General features: G+C 38.0%; 1 protein-coding gene across 6 annotated transcripts in view; it reads left to right on the top strand.

Moving 5' to 3' along the window:
• Positions 1 to 20018, top strand: part of BBS9 (Bardet-Biedl syndrome 9) — a 726661-nt gene that overhangs the window by 362067 nt on the left and 344576 nt on the right. For all 6 annotated transcript variants that reach the window (XR_010344069.1, XM_064380469.1, XM_064380467.1 and 3 more), the window contains one exon: positions 11232 to 11414. Coding sequence is in view for 5 of the 6 variants with exons in the window: in XM_064380469.1 (XP_064236539.1) it covers positions 11232 to 11414 (183 nt within the window). In the remaining variant the exon portion in view is untranslated. The remainder of the gene's footprint in view (positions 1 to 11231; positions 11415 to 20018) is intronic.

Below are 20018 nucleotides of genomic sequence, written 5' to 3'. Positions count from 1 at the left end.
TTAACTGTTTTGAGCACAGTCTCACTGACTCTAGACCAATGGGATCTCAACCAGGGTGATTTTGCCCCCAGAGAGACATTTGACAATGTCTGGAGACATTTTTTGGTTGTCACGACTGGTAGTGAGAGGTGCTATTGGCATCTAGTGTGTAGAGTACGGAGATGCAGATAAACTTCATATAGTACCTGAGGCAGCCCCAACAACAAATTATCTGGCCCCAAATGTCATTAATGAGGAGGATGAGAAACTCTGCTTTGGAGTGCACTTAAAACTGACTCATATGCTTACATCATATGATTCTGTGATGTATTTTAAAGTTAAATTACAGACTTCATAACACTCTTAGTAAACTCAGCAGTAAAGGTGTGAATGAATTTAGGAATTCATTGTAATATAATACGTATGGAAGGTATGAATTTAGAGCCCAGTTATTTACAACCTGTGGTAGACCCAATGAATAACATACCCTGCAAAAACTTTTCAAAAATGGTAGGCTTTGGTCTTGTTTACCTGGAGTGTAGGGATGGACTTCCCTTGCCCAAATAGTGGTCCTATAAATTACCATCTTAATGGATACTCTTGTGCTTCTGAGTCGCCAGAATTTTAAATTTACTTTAGTATTACAAACATTCATTGAATGCCTGCTGTGAGCCAGAGACTGTAGGAGGGTACAGCAAACAATAAAATAGTCTCTGGCCTGGGAGAGTTTACAGCACAGTAGAAATCAAGCATAACATATCTTCGCTAAGGCAACTTCCAATTATAATGTGCCAGTAGCCTGTGATTGTAAAAATAACCCACAGTTTACCCTAGTTTCACTCCATATGAAACCAGGCAGCTCTCCTCATTGCCTTTTGTATTATTTCCATGTGGTCTGAGCCATATAGACGTTTACATATTTTGCCAAATAACTACTAGATAGTAGTGGTATAATTATTTTATCTAAAAAAGCAAACATATATAAAAACTACAAATATTGAAGAGAAGTAGACCCGCTGAAAAAAATAGGTGTTTTAAAAGAGGATTCATAGAAAAATCTCAACAATTTCACTCTATTGTGAAAATGTCACTTTCACCTCTTAAACTCTGGAACCAAGGAAATGGTTGGCAGTGTCACCAGCATTGTTGGGGTCTCCAGCCTCCCTTTTTGCCTTTTTGGGAGCAGGCCCTAACTGATCACATGTAATAATGTGTCTTAGCACTTGCTACCTTAGCTAAAGGCATGCTGTTAGGACACCCAGCCAACTGCCCATGTATCCATCATTTCCCTTCATTGGAGATGGCACTTGAGGCAGTGTGGGTGGTTACATAATTACTGACATGTCTGCATGTAGGAATGTGGCCTGAAACATTCTAAACTTAGAAGCTATTCAGATCAGACCTTGTGGATGTTGTTTTTGGAGAGTGATAACTGTGGCATTCTCCAGGGCTTGTAAAATGAGCTCTGACATTGCCAACCATAGATTCCAGCTTTAATAGCGACCTGTTCAATGAGTAACCATAGTCCGGAGAACATTCATTCTTCTTTTTACAACCTGATTCCATTAATTATTATTTTTTAAATTGGGGTTTCACTTGGCTATAAGAAGATAATTTTATGGAAAGGGGTAAAACTTTGGTCAGCCAGGGGGGATAAAAGGTAAAAATAGTAATCAGGCTTGAGATCAGTTGTATTTTTAGCTTTATATTAGCCAAGCAATGGAGTTCGTTTCCTTTCAGCTGATTAAGTTACATGTCTATTTGGTGAATAAACTTTGCAGAAATAGCAAAATTTGTCTCTATGTCACTTGTAAATTATTTATTGTCTCTCTCATTTAACATTTTTATGTATCAATGGTATATATTTTAAAAGTCCCAGCCAAAGTCTATATTCCAACACTGCCTACCTTTTATATTCTTCTCAGCAGAACATTAAAAAAAGAAAAAAGAGTTGTACTGTATATATTATAAAGAAATTTCTCAGAAATTATTTGTTTTTCTAAAACCAATTTTATGTGAATTCTCAAGGCATTTTGCAAATGTGGATTGGCGTCGGGGAAAATTGTAATCCTAGACCAGGAAAACCATTATGACTTCTAAGAGTTGCATGATCATATGTTAGTGTTTTCGAAGCATCAGGTCGTTTAGTTCATTAGTAGGTCTCTTTTTATGAAGACAAATCATTTTTGTGACTGAAGTTTTTTACTGAATGGGTACACTTTTGCAGTTGTCTTAATGGCTACCCAAAATGATACTATGATTAAAAATGTATTCTGGGCTGGGCGTGATGTCTCACTCCTGTAATCCTAGCACTTTGGGAAGCTGAGGCAGGTGAATCACAAGGTCAAGAGTTCGAGACCAGCCTGACCAACATGGTGAGAAACCATCTCTACTAAAAACAAAAATTTAGCTGGATATGGTGGTGCACACCTGTAATCCTAGCTGTTCAGGAGGCTGAGGCAGAAGAATCTCTTGAATCCAGGAGGTGGAGGTTGCAGTGAGCTGAGATCATGCCATATTGTACTTCAGTCTAAGTGACAGAGCAAGACTCCATCTCAGAAAAAAAAAAATGTATTCTGATACTGGTTTTGGTTTACAAATTTAAGCTAAATGCATGTTAAAGGGTTTTCTTTCCAATGTGAGGTGCAGTAGAATTAAATCCAGTTCACTGTCATATTAATACAAAATAATATAGTAGCAAAAATAGCTAAGAATTCAATTCTTGCTATGCCTTCAAAGTACAAACCTCAGGGTTCTCTTTTACCTAGTCATAAGTTCAGCACAGAGGTAATGAATGCATGTAAGTAATGAATTAATTAGTTATGAGCTTGCTACCCAAATGCTTCTTACATGCCTGTCTGGCATTTTAGCAATCTCCATGCCATTTCTTTTTCATTTTGAGCTTTATTTCATTGTTTTTGGTAAAAGAACAATTCTTTTGGATACAAATTGGATCATTTCAGCCAAAGTAAAAGCTTAGACCTGGTAAATCTTTTCTTTTTTCCTTATTGCAAAGCCTTTGCCATGTTGGAGTCTGCAGCAAATGCCATCACAAACAACATCATTGAGAGGGAAGTATGCCCTATTTCTTGTCTGCTTCCAATTCTCTCCTAGACTGAGCATGTGCCTTTCTAACGAAAAGGCTGCCATCTGAATAATATATTCATTTCAGCAGTCATTAGAGCTGTCTGTAGTTTGGTGTTAGGAAGCTCTGGCTAAAGGTGAACTGGAGCATTTTTTTTTTAAAGTAGATGACAGATATATTGAGGTAGGTCTGTTGTTTCCATGTGACATCACTTGGGTTCCATTCAAATTGGGAGCCTGACAGTGCCTGATTCAGTGTGTCCAGGATTTAAGAGGCAGAAAAAATATAGTTGCATTATATTTTTAGGTGGATTGACTTTGAAGCTCATCAATTCACCCAGCATTTATGGGACACCTGATATGTACCTCATACTGGAAAATTGTGGGCATGTTGGGGTCTTATCAGTTGATATTTTTACACTGGAATTTTCTGGGCTTTTTGAGCTTGAGTTTTGTTTTTTTCTCTGGCTTTTCGTAGTGTACTTCAGAAAAATTTTATTCAAATCACCAAATTTTCTAGCATTTTCAGTAAGATATAAAAGAAAAACAAGCAATGCCTGGCTCCCCAAGTAAGAAGCCTTAGAGGATTTCTAGAGAACAAGTCATACCAGGCAAAGTTGTATGACTGTGTGTGCGTGTTTTAATAGTTTTGCTAAAGGAACGGATAAAGGGAAATCCAATGTCAGTAACTTACAAGCTTTTAATCAAGCTTTGAAACTTGGTTAAACTTAGCTGCAAGATGAACACTGTTTCACTGAGTGACCACAGAGTGAGGGTCAGGGAATGGAGCAGGGTGATCAGCTATCCTGCCTAACTTTGGGAGGCAGTAGTTGGTAGACTGCCTCAAGCAGAAGAGTCTTCCTTTTTCAATGTCATTATTAATCTAATAGAAAAAGCAGAATTTTCCTGGTGTTACTAAATTGAAATGAGCCCTAAACTATAGACAGTATTAAGAAACAGTAACCAGGAGCCAAACCAATTAGAAATGAACAGCAGGGATATTCACTAGTTTTTATTGAGTATTGTTTTGTAGGTGAGAAAACTAAGTTTGAGGGAGGTACAGTAACTAGCCAAAAGTTGTACAGCTAATAAGTAGCATTACCAGTAGTCATAGTTAGATGTGGTTGACTGCAGAGTCACATGGTTATTCCATCATCCTTAAGGTAATTAAGTCCTAGTTGCGATACGGTATGGCCATTAATATATCAAAATTGTTGCCTAAGTAAAGGTGCCTTTCTGTTTTTATTTACCTTACAGGAATTATACTGTTAAAGTATCTTTTATTCTCTTATTATTTTCACAGCTTTGTTGGATATTATTTACATATATACAATTCAATAATTTAAAGTGTGTAATTCCGTGATTTTTAATGTATTCACAGGGCTGTCCCACCATTACCATAGTCTAATTTTAGAACATTTTAAACCCTCCTAAAAGAAACCCCATACCCATTGGCTGTCACTTCCCATTCCTTCTATTTACCACCCACCCCCAGCCCTAAGCAGCTATTAATCTACTGTCTGTGTTTATAAATTCACCTATTCTGGGTATTTTATATAAATGGAATCATACAATATGTGTTCCTTTGTGATAGGCTTCTTTCATTTAGCATAACATTTTCAAGATTCATCCATTTTGTAGCATGTATAAGTACTTGATTTCTTTTTATGGCTGAATAATATTCCATTTTATGAATATGCCACATTTTGTTTATACATTTTGTTGATGGACATTTGAATTGTTTCTGCTTTTTAGCTATTATAAGTAATGCTGCTATAACTATTAGCAAGTTTTTAAATGGACATATATTCTCATTTCTTTTGGGCGTATACCTAGAAGTGGAATTTCTGGGTCATCTGGTAATTCTATGTTTAACTTTTTGAGGAACTGCCAGACTATTTAACAAAGCAGCTGTACTGTATTACATTTCCACCAGCAAAGTATGTGGGTTCCAATTTCTCCACATCCTTGCCAGCACTTGTTATTGTCCGTCTTTTTACCACTCTCATTTAATTTTCATAATCCTATGAATTAGCCAAAGAAAAATATTCATAATGCTGTTTTATAGATAAAATCCCCACTTCAACAAGAATCCTATTATGCGTGCAAATAGAGGGGAAGAAGTGGCATGGATAATTCAAAACAATACCTCATCCAAAATTAATTTAAAAGGTTTTGAATCAGACACTTATAGCTATGCTGGATGTTAGAGATCATGTTTCCTACATTTTAAAGGTGATGAAACCAGAGCCTAGAGAAGGGAAGTAAGTTGAACACTGACATAAAGCTGCTTGGTAGCAAAGCCAGGACTAGAAGCTCTGTCTCCTTGGTTCCCAGGACATTGCCTGTTCCAGCACAGTCTGTTGCATTCTTCCCTAGGGAATGTATAGATTCATCCATATCATGGAAGTGTCATTTTCTTAACTCATTCATCTATGCTGAACTTTTATTACAATAAACCTATCTTAATTTGCATCAGGTATTGGGAGATCAGCAAAGCTGAAACTTCCCATTGGGGAGCTCCTGATAGAATTTGTTTCACATATTGCACATGATGAGACTGATATGTAGGCAGAAAGTTAATGCAGGCAGTGCTTCATAGTGACTTTTCTTGATTCAGATTTCTTGTGTATGAATTCTGGCTCTGCTGCTTACTGTTCGACACTTTCTTTGCTTCTCTGGTCTTATTTTTAAAGTGGAGGCAATAACAGCAACATCTCACAGTATTGTTTTGAGAATTAAATGAGATTATTTCTGTAAAGAGGTTAGCACAGTCCCTGGCTCCTAGAAAGCCCTCAATAAATGTTGTAATTATTGTTACAAAACATTAACCTGCTCCAACCACTGAAAATGTTGTAATGTGAGATTTTATAGAAAATAAGTGAATCATCTCTTTGCAGAAAGTAGCGTCACTAAAGGAAAGGGCCTAGAAAATGTCTGTTTTCTAAAGTTTTCTAAAGTCTTCATAGTTTTGAGCTATATGGGACATAATAAAATTCCCTTTGTTAAGAAAAAAAACTTAGTATGTTAACTTTCCATCCTTACAAATTATGAGCTAATTTCCTTTATAACGTAACTTTGGGCAGCACCACACAACTTTGTGCAGAACCAACCAATTTGAATTGACCCCATGTTTAAAGCTCCAACAATAGGAAAGGTTAACTAAAGCATATATGCCTATCATGGGTGAAATATATTAGTAGTGCTTTTCCTTAGTATCTTTGCTTAATTATCAAGATGAAAATCCACTGGATTATTTTATGGGGCTGAATGTATAATTTGTATATTGGTGTAGAAGAAAGGGCACCCAGTAGGAAATCAGAAGACATGATTAGAATCCTAGCCCTTCTCTTCCCTTATTTATGACCACAGGCAGTGTGTTCAGATGTCTCTAAGCTTCCGTTTCCTCATTGGGAAGTTGGGGCAGAGGGGGTCAGTAGTTCCTATCTCAGAAGGTTGTCATGAGGACCACATGATAACCTGGTTATGACAGTTTCGCACACAGTGCCTGGCCCACAATCAGGCCTCAGGAAATGACAGCTAAACAGCAATGTAGTGTTTAGGCAATGGTAGTGCCACACATGAGATTTGGAGGCAGATTCAACAGTAAGCTTAGGTGAAGAAATTGGACATATCCGTGTTCACATAGTATGATTCATGTCTACTCTGCTGTTGCTGCTGCTGCTTTCCTGTAACCAATTTTAGAGCCTATCTTGGCAGCTGGAAGTATTTGGGATTAATTTCACACTCACTTTATGAGTTGAGCGTTTTCCTGCAAGCAGCTCCCTGGGCCTCTGCCTCGTTACTTTGGCATCAGCTGATATGGCAGTTCGACAGAGATGTCCTTTGGGGTCTCCATCTTATTTGGAAACCTTCAATTTGAGAAAGCAAAACAAAGGGCATCAACACATTGTGCTTGAAATCGTTAGCATTTATTGTTTCCTAAACCCCTCCCTTTCTGTAGTTCAGTTGAACACTAGGGAACACACATCTTGCTCAGCCAGTGATGCACCCTTAAAAATCACTATCCCTCAAATTTAAGTCCTAGCAGCTGTTTGGCCTTATTTCTCAGTTCCAGGTGAGCTGTGAGATCTAGGCCTTGGTCACAGAGATCTGAATCTTGATGGGGTGTAGTTTTTCCAGCTCTTTTTACTATGTTAATTCTGTTAAATTCATTTGGCTCTTATGGGGAACACAGTAAACTTGGCTGTTACGTGTAAAACTAAATTGAGAACATGGAGATCTGTTTAGTATTTCATGCTGGCCAGTAGGTCAGGAAGATTTTCCTTGGGGGTAATTTACATAAGGAATTGTTTATCCCATTTCTTTCCAATTTCTGTGACCATTTGGGGATAGCAGACTCTTTCCACAATGGCACAGGAATATATCCAATGAGACTGAGACTTAGAGAGACGATTCTTCTCCTGGAGTGATATATTTTGGGCCTTGCTCAGGAAAGATCCTGTGGCTTGGGCTGCTGTCTCACTGAGAAGTCATTCTTCCACCACAGCTGTGTTTAGCAAGTTGGGTGGGTCCATGAACTGACATGCTGTTGCACTTAGTGAGAATGTTCCCTTGATAGTGAGGAACGTGCGTAAAAGCATTCCTTAAGTCCAAAAAATGCCCCAAATATTTATTATGATCTGCTAGCTGCTTAGAGTGCAGCCTCCATCAAGTAACACCCACACTCAGAATACTCTGTGGCTCCCTAGTGCCTACAGAGTTAAGTGCATGCTTTCACTGTAACATTCTGGTTCTTCTACAACAGTGCCCAGCTTACCTTTCTAATGTCATGAAATGCTCTTCCTAAACTGGAGTGTTTGCTGTTCCCTGAACAAGCAGCCTCTACTTTCTGTTTTGTTCAAGTTGTTTCCTTCACTTTTAAAGCTCCCTTATTCAGTATCTATTCTTTAGGACACATTTCAGATACCTCTTCTCACTGGTGTGCTAGTAAAGAGTTAACAAGTGTCTCTCTGGGGAAGAGGGGGAAGGTAGGAAGCCTGACTTTGTAACATTCATGGATTTTCATGTAGTAAATACTTCCACCGTGGCTGATTTCAAGCTACCAATGTGAGGTCCCTGAATGCAGAGTTGGAAAGAAATGTAAACCATAGACCTCTGCAGTGTTTCCAATGTATGGATACAATATGCATAAACGACTTCAAGAGACTAGATAATAGTAGAAAGTAATGAATGTTGAGTATTTATTACCTTTGTTTTAAATGTAATTCATTTAGTTTTAAGTTTATGTGATTTAATTGTTAATAATGGCCGTGTGTAACAGCTGGCTTGCAAAATTTCTGAAAACGGAACAATAGGTTCTTTCTCCTGTTGTGGGAGGAGCTGACTGAGCCCGCTCTGGCATACCACTGCTTCTTCCTCCATCTCTTCCTTCCTAAGGACTCTATACTCAGCTAGTAGTAGTATGCCCATCTCTGAACCTACAACGTGCTTAAGGTCTCAAACAAGATTTGGAGGGAGACAGACTCCAGAGTTTGAATCCTGTTTCTTCATCTACTAGGTGATGGTCAGGCTCTCTACTTATTTTGTGGCTCCCAGTGCCACATGAAAACGAAGGGTCCTTGTTCAAAAGCCAGGAAGAAAGTGCTATTAAAACAACCACTTAAATACAATGCTTTTTCCTTTCTTCAGTACTCTCTCTTTCACAATTTCTGATGATATTTTCTTGTTTTCTATTTAGTAACTTTCAAAGTAAGAAAAAATTAAAATTGTAAATAATTAGCATGAATTTTTACCATTAATCTTTATATTAATGCAGTTTTAAATGCAAGTATGAGCATTTAACTCATATTAAATGAGTGCACATAACTCCTGTGCTCATGTTCATGCTCCATTGCCCCATCAATTTTGCTTACAAAATGCAAGTTCAAAAATAAAATTACTAAGAATTTCAAGGCAGAGACAGCAGAGCATTAAACAAGTACGGGGCCCATCAAAGCTCGAGCACCGTTTGTACACCCTGCACACAGTCCTGGGCAAATGCCTTACATTTGCCAAGCCTTAGAGTTCTCATCTGTGAAAGAAAGATAATGTCAACTAAGTCACAGTGGTGATGTGAGGATTGAAAGCACTGATACCTGTATGGCACAGGGAAGAATGCTTGGCATGTGGTCTGTGTTCAATTAATTGGAGGGATGGTTATTCACATAATAATCGCAATGTTAATGGAACTCTTTAGCCCGTAGGGTCTTCCTTATGTGGTCAATATTTGCCTCCGTGACCTATTTTCCTTACTCTATTACAAACTCTTTAGAGGTAGAGATTAGATCTGTCACCAATGAATTCCCTGCAGTACTTCCCGCAAATTGTTGCACATATCTGGCACTCAGTAGGTGTTTATGACCTTGGTCCTTGTATGATTTGGACTTTTTGACAATAAGCATCTGTGTCGTAATGTGATGGCCCCACAATGAGGCTTAATTGGTAACATTCACAGGAAGAAAAAGAGTATAAACTCAGAATTTAACAGGAGTCAGTTGTAATCATGGCAGGGTTGGGGAGGAACATGATTCCAGGTGTTTTGGTTTAAGGAAAGTGGGCTCTCTCCGTCTCTTCGAGGTGACTTCTTAAAGTAATGGGGAAGGGATGAGTTCCAAGCTCCATTTGAGTAAAAGAGGCCCCAGGGATATTAACTCTGGCCCACAGTAATCCATCCCTTTGCTAACTTCTTTCACACTTACTTTCTGTTCTGCACAATTAGGACATTATTATAGTAATGTTTCTTCCCACTAATTGGTTGTATATGTATGTTTTCTTTCCAACAAATTATAAGATTCTTGTGGACTATGAGATATTGTGTAGTTCTTTTGAATATAATCAAAAAGTAGCACAGTACTAGGCACATAGCAAGCAATGCACTTTATGTTATGCTAGCCTTCATTCAAACTCCCATGCTTTCCTGTAGGGCTAAATATGAATTGTGATTGCCTGTTATAACTCCTGCAAGCCTTCAGCCAAGTGGCAAAGAATTTTGGTTGCCCCAGTGATTTCAGGCAAGGACCTTCAGTTGCTCTGTCTACATCTCTTTTCCAGTATCTTCCGAGACACTCTGAGAGCTGTCTGTACAGCACCTCTCCCCACATGGAATTTGGGAGACCACACAGCTGTACATTCTACTTGTTTGAATGATGATTTTTTAACAAGCCCTTTGGGCCGGTGTCAATAAACCATGAAATATTACCAAATGGTTCATCTGCACCAGACTTCTGAAACTTATCTGAACTCCAGTCCCCCAAGCTGGTGGGGGCTTGTAGAAAGGAGTTCATATGGCCCTGGCTTTTGCTAATCCTGTTCTGGGGACTATCAGATGCCTTGAGTCTCTGTGGCAGTCAGTTCATTACTTTTAATGAGCACAAAATTCACCAAGACATTAAACTAAAATAAAACACCAATGGGCAGTTTTGGATGTTCCATCCAATTGTTGCTTTAGTTCTTTTTTCCACAGGATTATTCAAAAGGATGAAAAAAAGTCAATTCTACTCACTCCTGCCAATTTTATCCTAAGTAGATTTGGCATTGTAAAGCTAACACACCCTGAACTTTTTTTTTTTTTCAGGTCCCTGTGGGCTGGTGTCTGGCATTTGTGTTAAAAATGACATTACTCAACTGGTCAAATGTTTAAACATTATCTACCTTTTAGATATAATAAAGAAATATTAGATACCCCAATACCATGTAGCAGCTAAAGACTAATATTAGAGGAAGATGACGTTCTGAAAAAAGTGTAATGAAGTTGTTAGTTTGAACTACAAGGCAAATGCAATTATTCTTCTGAGAATGTTTTAATTGATCAATCTATGTGGCTGGTGATAGACTGTGATAACTTTATTAGAGGTTACTTATATTACCATATATTGATAAAGATCAATAGATGGCAAAGCAGACACTGAACACTGTCCCTGCTAAGCTTATTTCATGGATATTTTCCACTTCTGGCCATATGGATTTGGAATCACTCTGGGCATTTTTTTTAAAGAAGGAAGTGAGCAGATGAGTGATAACTCTTTTATTACTCAACATAGCTTGTGTTTGTGGAAGACAAAGTTCATCAAGTTGTCTTAAAGAAAAACAAAAGTGTGCCAGACATAATTTGTTGAGGGCTCAAGAATTGTGAAATTATCCCTAACCAAAGTTTGTAATTTCTGCAGGTAATCGCTCTAGCAGACGCAGTGGAGGAAAACCAAGGCAGTCTGTTCCAGTCATTCACCAGGCTAAAGAGTGCCACCCATTTGGTGATTCTGCTGATTGGGCTGTGGCAGAAGCTTAGTGCTGACCAGATTGCTATTCTGGAAGCGGCATTTCTGCCACTACAGGAAGACACCCAAGAATTGGTAAGGACCTAAAAGCCTATAGTGGGAATAGCCAGTGTTATTGAAGTTTTGGTTTTAGGAAGATATCACATAGGGCTATCAGGTTTTCCAAGGTATGAAATAAGGGCTTGATTTTTTACAAAAATGCTATTTTCCTTTTCTTTAAACCATAGTAAAAATGTCAAACGAAGGCACTGTAGAGCTATTTTAAGAATAGGTATGTAGTCCATTTTTATGTGGTCCAGTCTATTTTTTTTTTTTTTAATGTGTTCTTCAATCACTTAGAAGCCAGGGAAATAGTCATCTGACAGGCTGGTGGTGGCAGTAACCTTCAGATTAGCTAATCCTTTCCCTTTCCACCAGAGAGAACACTTCAGCCATTTTAATTTGCTCAACCTTCTTAAATTTAAGTGTCACTTCAAAGGTTAGAGAGAACAGAGATAGCCTTGCTAAAACTGATGTGAATAGTTCCTTACATTTAGAGTTCTTTATGTGTAGTTTAAACTCTTTTACCCTCAATCCTAAAATAGGCAGTTTAGAATGAAAAGAGAAAAAATGAGGGTAGTATTTGGCATTTTCAGGAAAGGATTATTTAAATTAAAACATCTGAGATCCTTTGAATTGTAGAGGTACATATGACCTCCATGGGCCATTTCGGGAGAATTTTTGTATGCTTTTATTTACAAAAAAATAATACATATCTGGGAAATTAGAGACCCTCGAACTTAGTTCTTTGTACTGGATGAAAAAATTTCAAGGGGAAATCATTTCAAATCCATTTTAAAACCTAGATTTGAGAACTAAAAATAATAATATTAAAACTAACTTTTTTTTTGAGTGGTTATTAGGTACCAGGTGCTATTTTAAGTGTTTTGTAAGAATTATTTACTTTTAAGCATGGGCCAATGAGGTAGTTAAGGTTCTATTTCCAACACCATTTTACCTATGGGAAAATTTAGGCTTTGAGAGTTAAGTACTTTTCTGAAGCCCTGGCTGTAGAGTCAGGATTTGGACCCAGTCTGTCTGCCTATATTTTAGTGAACAAGTTCGTGAATGTAATTTTGAAAACCACAAGTTTTGTCAGCTGAACTGAATTTTCTACAGTTGGGTCAGAGGATTGTCAGATTAAAAAAAAAGCTGTATTTTTTGTCCTAAACAAAATATTAATAAGTAAATTGGAAAAAGTTAGAATACACATTTTTTTTTTAGTGGTGAATCATATAAGGAGTTGACAAAATTGCAACTAAAATTGACATTTGAGAAACTGGAAGTGGAGACACAACTGTAATACTAGAAAATAAATAATGGTTAGGATTATATTAATAAGAATGATAGCTGTCAATTATGAACTCAGATTTAGTAGTCAAGGGTTTGAGTGACTTCAGTTATTGGTTCTACCACTTAGTGACAAAATCACTGTGGTTCGGTTTCTTTTTTTTCTTTTTGAGATGGGGTCATGCTCTGTTGCCCAGGCTGGAGTGCAGTGGCGTGATCTTGGCTCACTGCAGCCTCTGCCTCCTGGGTTCCAGCAGTTCTCCTGCCTTAGCCTCTTGGGTAGCTGGGATTACAAGCACATGCCACCACGGCTGGCTAATTTTTGTATATTTTTTAGTAGAGATGGGGTTTTACCAGGTTGGCCAGGCTGGTCTCAAACTCCTGACCTCAGGTGATCCACCTGCCTCGGCCTTCCAAAGTGCTGGGATTATAGGTGTGAGCCACCGTGCCTGGCCTAGTTTCTTAACTGTTCTAAATCTCTCTTCTGTAGTGGTAAGATGGGAACAATAATATGACCTACCCAGTAAGTTGTAATAGGAACGAAATGAAATAATTAAGTATAGTGCTGAAAGTTAGCAATCATTACTGGAAGTGATTTGTACATTTTATGTATATTATTTATTGTCCTCACTAAAGTAATGCAAGATCAGTGTTTTTTATTTTTAGTTTTTTGAGATGGACTCTCGCTCCATCACTCGGGCTGGAGTACACTCGTGGGATCTCCACTCACTGCAACCTCTGCCTCATGGGTTCAAGTGATTGTCCTGCCTTAGTCTCCTGAGTAGCTGGAATTAGAGGCATGTGCCACCACGCCCAACTAATTTTTTCGTATTTTTAGTAGAGACGGAGTTTCACCATGTTGGCAAGGCTGGTCTTGAACTCTTGACCTCAAGTGATCCACCCGCCTCGGCCTTCCAAAGTGCTGGGATTACAGGCGTGAACCATCACACCCAGCTCAGTCTTACTAAATTTTGTGGTTATTTGTCCATCTGTACAACTACACTCGAGGGCAATGATGCTATCTTATTCATTTTTATATCCTCAGTACCTGGCACGGTGCCTGAGCACAGAGCAGTCAATATTTGTTGGGTAGATGAATGAAGGAAAGGGTGAAAACTAACAAATGGTGACCTGGAAGAATAGAATCAGTGGGTATAATCTGGAGCATGAGGAAGCAGGTCAGGGCCAGCTACGTAATTTGCAGGGCCCAGTGCAAAATGAAAACACAGACCTCCTTGTTCAAAAAGTGGGGGAAAAGGTGCTAAAGTGCTGTTAAAAAAGGTACTAAAAGCAAAGGTTTTTCTTTCTGCAGTGTTTCTCTTGACTTGTCATGGCTTTTTTTAATTTGGTATTTTATGTTCTAAGTAAGAAAAATACAAAATTTAAATTGTTAGTGTGAATTTTACCATTGGTCTTTGTAATGTGCAGTGCCTCTTTGAAAAACAAATATGAGAGCATTAGACTCACATGCAGAATCAACAATATTACACAATTTATATTTTGTAGCTTGTACTTACACAGATATTTTGTTCTTACAGAATGTGGATCACCAGACTTAAGCATTTTTATTTCATTCCTTGATATGTACCTATCTTCCAGTGCTCTCTACTTTCAGCTTACTGATGAGAAAGGAAGGACTGAAAGGAAAAGGAACTATGTATCATTCTTTTTCTTTCCTTCTGTGTTACCATTTTCACTGTAAGTGATTAGGTAATACAGGGGAAGTAACAGGAGTAAAAAAAGATACAGTAGGCTTCTTCAGTCATTCCTGTTGCTTTGAATCTGTTGCCTTCCCTCTTCATTCAAAGTGTGTCTGGTTCTCATGGAAAGCCTCTCAGGGCTCTCAGTGTCCCCACTTCATCAGTCTAGACGTAACATGCCTTCCTTGTACTTGCTTTGAATCTTCCTGAACCCGTACTCATCATGGGGCCATAGGAATTCGGAGCCCTTGGGGCTACATGTGAATGAGGCAGAAAGGAGAAGGGGCCATGCATACTGCATATATCTTCCCTTTTTATACACATGCTTCATTGCTCCATCAGAGTTCACTTAGGAAACACAAGTTTGGAGGTAAAATTATTAAAAATTTCAAGATGATGACAACAAAACATTAAGCCAGGCAGGGCTGGTAGGTGGTCTTTCTGAGCATGAGCCCCTTTGTGACTGCAGAGCTTGAATGCTCATAAAGCTGGCCCTCAAGCTTGGGTAGGCTCAAAGGAAGACCTTCCTAGAAATAAATGTTCTAAATGTAGGAATTGGTACCCAGAAGAGATTGTGGTATTTCTTACTTGAGAGATCTTTAAAAAGTCTTATTTGTCTGGGAATATATAAGCATGCTTATCCCTGTACTCAGGCGAATGGACTTAGTCTCTTCTGAAAGCCCCTTTCTATCCTGCCTGTACATTCTCCACTGTCATAGCCCCCAAAACATATAGAAGAAAATTCTTTCAACTCTCTTCTGAATTTGGTGAGATTAGAAGGTATATATACTCGTTATGTCTTTAGAGTCATTAATGAGACAAGACATTTGATAAAAACATAACTTGGAGAAGAATGAATCAAAAAAGACATTTTAATACTGCTTGTTACGCTCTTCATCTTTAATTAGGTTGTGGTATTCGCTTTGGACTTATACTGTTGAGACAGCTTATACGTCTTGAGAAAAAAGGAATCCTTTTTCATTCTTTAAGACATACGCATGCAGTATGTGGTTTTGACATGCTAGTTCACAATCCCCCACGTTATGCCTTTAGACCTCACAAATAAATGTTATGTGATGGGTATCCCACTGAGATGTGAAAATGAAATATGCAAACCTGAAATAACTTGGAAGAAGGGTGAGGCAGAGAAGAAAGGAGTCTCTTACCACAATGTTGAAAATATATCCCATATTCAAGTTATTATGATACCACAAAAATCTGAATGTAATTTAGATGGTTTGGTTGAGGGTGGATGGCAGAGTACACATGTGAGGGGGAGAACTTTAGACATGTGGACAACATTTTCAGAAGAGCCTCTCAGCTCAAGGTCACATGTCCCACAAGTATTTAGAGGTAAAAGAAAGTGCTCAGAAGATGTTTTGTTTATGTTTCAAACAGCACTGCATAATGACTTCTTGTTATTTTGATGGCATGTGTTAAAAGACATCCTGAATGCAATAGCCACCTCTGGAGTATTTTTTCCTAATGACATCACGTTCACAATCCAAAAATATTTAGAATGTGCTATTGCTAATGAAAAGTAGCATTCTCCCCACTATATTGTCAGTAGTATTTTGTTTAAAATGCCATTGCTTTTGGAACAGAATTAATCATTGTCTTTGATCTGTCTCTTTAATAATGCCTTTCCCTTTTTGTCACTCCTCCATACTATTTTGGGGCAAATAAATTCTGGTATTGCAGACTGTTATATATAAGTTTTTAAAGGTGCTCAAAGTTATATGTGCCAGATGTGTTTTTGTGGGGATACCCCTTTTCATTATAGAATAATAGTAAATATTCTATTTGGTGTCTCCAAAAAAAAAAAGCTCTTTAACTTGGCTCCATTTAATAACCTAGTATTGTCCCTACCATCTTCCTGTGATGATAAAGTAGTGTTACCCAAAATAATATTCTAGCAGAGTATCAGATTGGGCAATTTTAAAATACATTGTTTTCATATCTTTCAGGTTAGGGGCTGGGGATATTTTAAGATATTTGAATTCTCAATGCAGAATTTAAACATGTCTCAATTGACTCTCTATCTGCTTGAAGCTCTGTGGAAAATACTTTATCTACTAAGCTCAGTGAGGGCTGTGTTATTGGTTTGAGTCTGAGAGAGTGTTTAATTGTGATATTATATGCATCTCCCTCTAATCATGCTGCACAGAAGCCAAAAGCTGCAAAACCATCCGTACTTCAGGATGACCTGATAGGACAAATCTTTTCACTCATTTATTCATTCAATAAGTATCTTAGCACACGCTATGTCTTAGGCAGTGTTTTAGGCACATAGCATGCGTCGTAAGCAACACAGACTTAGAGCCAATCCTCTATGGGTTTACTTCAACATTGCAAGCAAACATTCTAGTTCTGTGCTGCCTAATATGGTAGCCCCTTGCCATGTGAAATTTATACTATGCAGCCATAAAAAATGATGAGTTCATGTCCTTTGTGGGGACATGGATGAACCTGGAAACCATCATTCTCAGCAAACTGACACAAGAACAGAAAACCAAACACTGTATGTTCTCACTCTAAGTGGGTGTTGAACAATGAGAACACATGGACACAGGGAGGGGAACATCACACACTGGGGCCTGGCAGGGGTTCAGGGAGCTAGGGGAGGGATAGCAGGGGGTGGGGGTATTGGGGAGGGTTAACATTAGGAGAAATACCTAATGTAGATGATGGAGGGATGGATGCAGCAAATCACCAGGGCACGTGTATACCTATGTAACAAACCTGCACATTCTGCACATGTACCCTGGAACTTAAAGTATAATAAAAAAATAATTAAAAAGAAACAAAATTAAAAACTCACTGGATATATTTCAGCTACCCAATAGCCACATGTGAATGAGTGGCTACCACATTGGAGAACCCAGATATAGGACGTTTCCGTCATGGCAGAAAGTTCTGTTGTATAGCACTGTCAGTCACCAAGAGAAAAAGCACCTTATCAGTTGAGTTAACCACCTGAGCACATTTTTACAAACTAATGAAAGTAGGGTAGGGTACTGACATTAAGTTATACCATGGTGTTTGCATTTGCAGTACTTATGTGTGGTATTCTAGGTTCAGCCTGGTCATATGTGCAATAACCAGACACTTTTAGGAACAAGAAGCTTCTCTGGGGAGATATATGCATATAAGAGAGGCAAGAAGCTGGCACAAGTGCTGCTATTCCTATTCCCCATGTGGCCTTGGCAAACATTGTAACCATGATGAATTTTTTTCTGTTGAGCCTGCACATGGTCTTAGAATCCTTTTGAATACAGCATTCTAGGTGGTCACTGTCACTTGGAGTTGGCGTGTAGATGAATCCTCTTTGCCCTTCCTGATCTCTGTACAAATCTGCTTCTGATTATCTTAGTAAAAAGCTTAGATGACTAAGAATTTTAATCCAGCCTATGGCAAGAGAACAAGGAGGAGCAGTATTGATATTTCCAAATTGGCTGTATCAGACTTCTGTTCTAATATTCATTTATGCTCACCTGACTCCTGAGGAATCTCTAATGAAAAGAGCTATAGTGCACTGGTTTCGGGATCTGACTGCATAGAATCCTAGAGTTCAAAGGAAGATTAGCACATGGTATAGCATTATGCCTGAGTTTTTCTTTTCTTTTAAAGTATGTTCAATGTCTTTAATAGATATTATCTATAATTTGAAGAAGGAAATCTTTATTGTGTTATTAAGGGTTTAATAGTTACCTTTCCTAGTACTGAACTTAAAAATCCCCTGGGAAAGTTAGGATGGAAATTTACATCAGTGGAGGAAGGAGACTTGGGCCTTCAGCCTTATTTTTTGATTGATTATACCTTTTACAAACTGATATGGAAAGAGAAACTTATTTTTAACATGTTCAACATGGTTCATGTGAGAAAACAGATGTTTATAATAGGAAATGCTATTGTGTGGAGAGACTTATCAAGGCTCACTTAAAGGGTTTAAAGACTTCTACGTCATAGGTCAGATTTGATGTAAGGGCCATTGTGCTTGCTGTCTGGATTGAGTGATGACTGCAATGACTAATCATTGCCATTATTAATGACCTCTTCTTAAAAGGCAAACAAAAGGAGGAAGTCTGGTGTCAGTATTAAGTCTGCCTTTATGACTGTTAAAGTATCATCTCAATTATAACTGTCTATGGGAACACAGTGCAGAAAATAAATATTTTGGTAATTCCCATGATCTTAGCCAGCAAGATAAACATGAAAGAATTAGTTTCATGTTATAATGACCACATACTCTGTATTGTTGCTAGTGAGATGCAACTGATATTACTTAATTGTATAATAGTCTGCCTCACTAGAGTTGAATATAATATATCTTAGAGCCTTTCTGATGGTTTTCTTGCTGCTTTGAAAAAGTGAAATAGTTGAAAATACTATAGAATATAGTATAAGATAGAAGTCAAATAGAATACAATGCGAAAGTTGGGATGTGTAATTTAAAAAACTTTCTTTACATCAAATATTGAATGGTGCTTTAATGGACACATTTGATATTTATGTATTTTAAAACAAGGAGACTAAATGAATAAAGAATTAATTGCAGCATCACTTTCTCTGTTTGCCTCTTCAAATCCTCTGTGAAATAAAGTAGGATTTGAAAGTGAATAATGTGATAATTAAATTCAAATGATCACAGTGAGGAAAATAGTGATCATCATCAACCTCATAATGCTTACCAATTTGATTCCTGTCTAGAGGCATGTTTATATTAATTCAGTTTTCTTAAAATACCTTTCCCTGACCTAGTTTGATCTACTAATTACAAAGATAGGATTTTGACATTTCTGTGACAGTACATTGTTTTAGAAACATATACATGAAAATTGCTGGCTTTCCTTCCTTTAAAACCAGCACGGCCTTTGTGCTATGGACCACATGTGGCTCTGTGTCTCCCTGCATCTCTATGTTCAGTTCGTCTCCCTGGCCTGCTGTTGTTCATTTGGAAATGTTTCTGGGAAAGCCCCTTGACTCAGGCCCCGTTTTTCCACCTGACTTTCTGTGTTGGCATCCAAAGTAGCCTTTTTGCCTATGTCTCTGCATTGGTGTACCCCCCACATCTTTGCTGGACTCACAGCCCAGTGCTCTCCCATCACACACCTGTGTACACACTTTACATGGCTCTTTTGGCCCCTGTTCAGATTGAACTCCAGGGCCAGGCCTTGAGGACTTTCAGTCCCTTGGCTCTACCATATCGCATTACTAAAGCTCATTTTCTGTGACTCCCTGGCTCCCCACTGGGAAAGTTGAACCATGGGTACACAACTTCTTTCTTCAAGTCAGAGTGAAGAAGGATTTTTTTCACTTAAGTCTTGCCCCCTGCCTACCCCTCTATCTGTTCTCTTTAAGAGGTAAATCAATGTTCATTTCCTCCCTCTTTATTCTGGCTTCCATTCTCTTGTGAATTTCACTTGGCGGGTGTGATGCAATTTAGTTCTCATTAAATACTCAGATTATTACATGTACTTTTCCTATATTCTAATAAATATAAGGAAAGATTCTTCTACATCCTGACAGAATTAAATCAATTAAACATATAGTTGTATATAAATATTTCTTGATACTCCATTAATTTTCATAATGTCTCACATAATTACAGATTCTTGTCCAACAACCATGTAGTTTTAAATCACTTTTT

Source organism: Aotus nancymaae, unplaced genomic scaffold (assembly GCF_030222135.1).
Source record: "Aotus nancymaae isolate 86718 unplaced genomic scaffold, 86718_ANA_hifiasm-v0.15.2.pri h1tg000025l, whole genome shotgun sequence".
Lineage (NCBI taxonomy): Eukaryota > Metazoa > Chordata > Mammalia > Primates > Aotidae > Aotus > Aotus nancymaae.
Note: the sequence above shows the minus strand (reverse complement) of the source record. Positions and strands in the feature narration are given on the sequence as shown.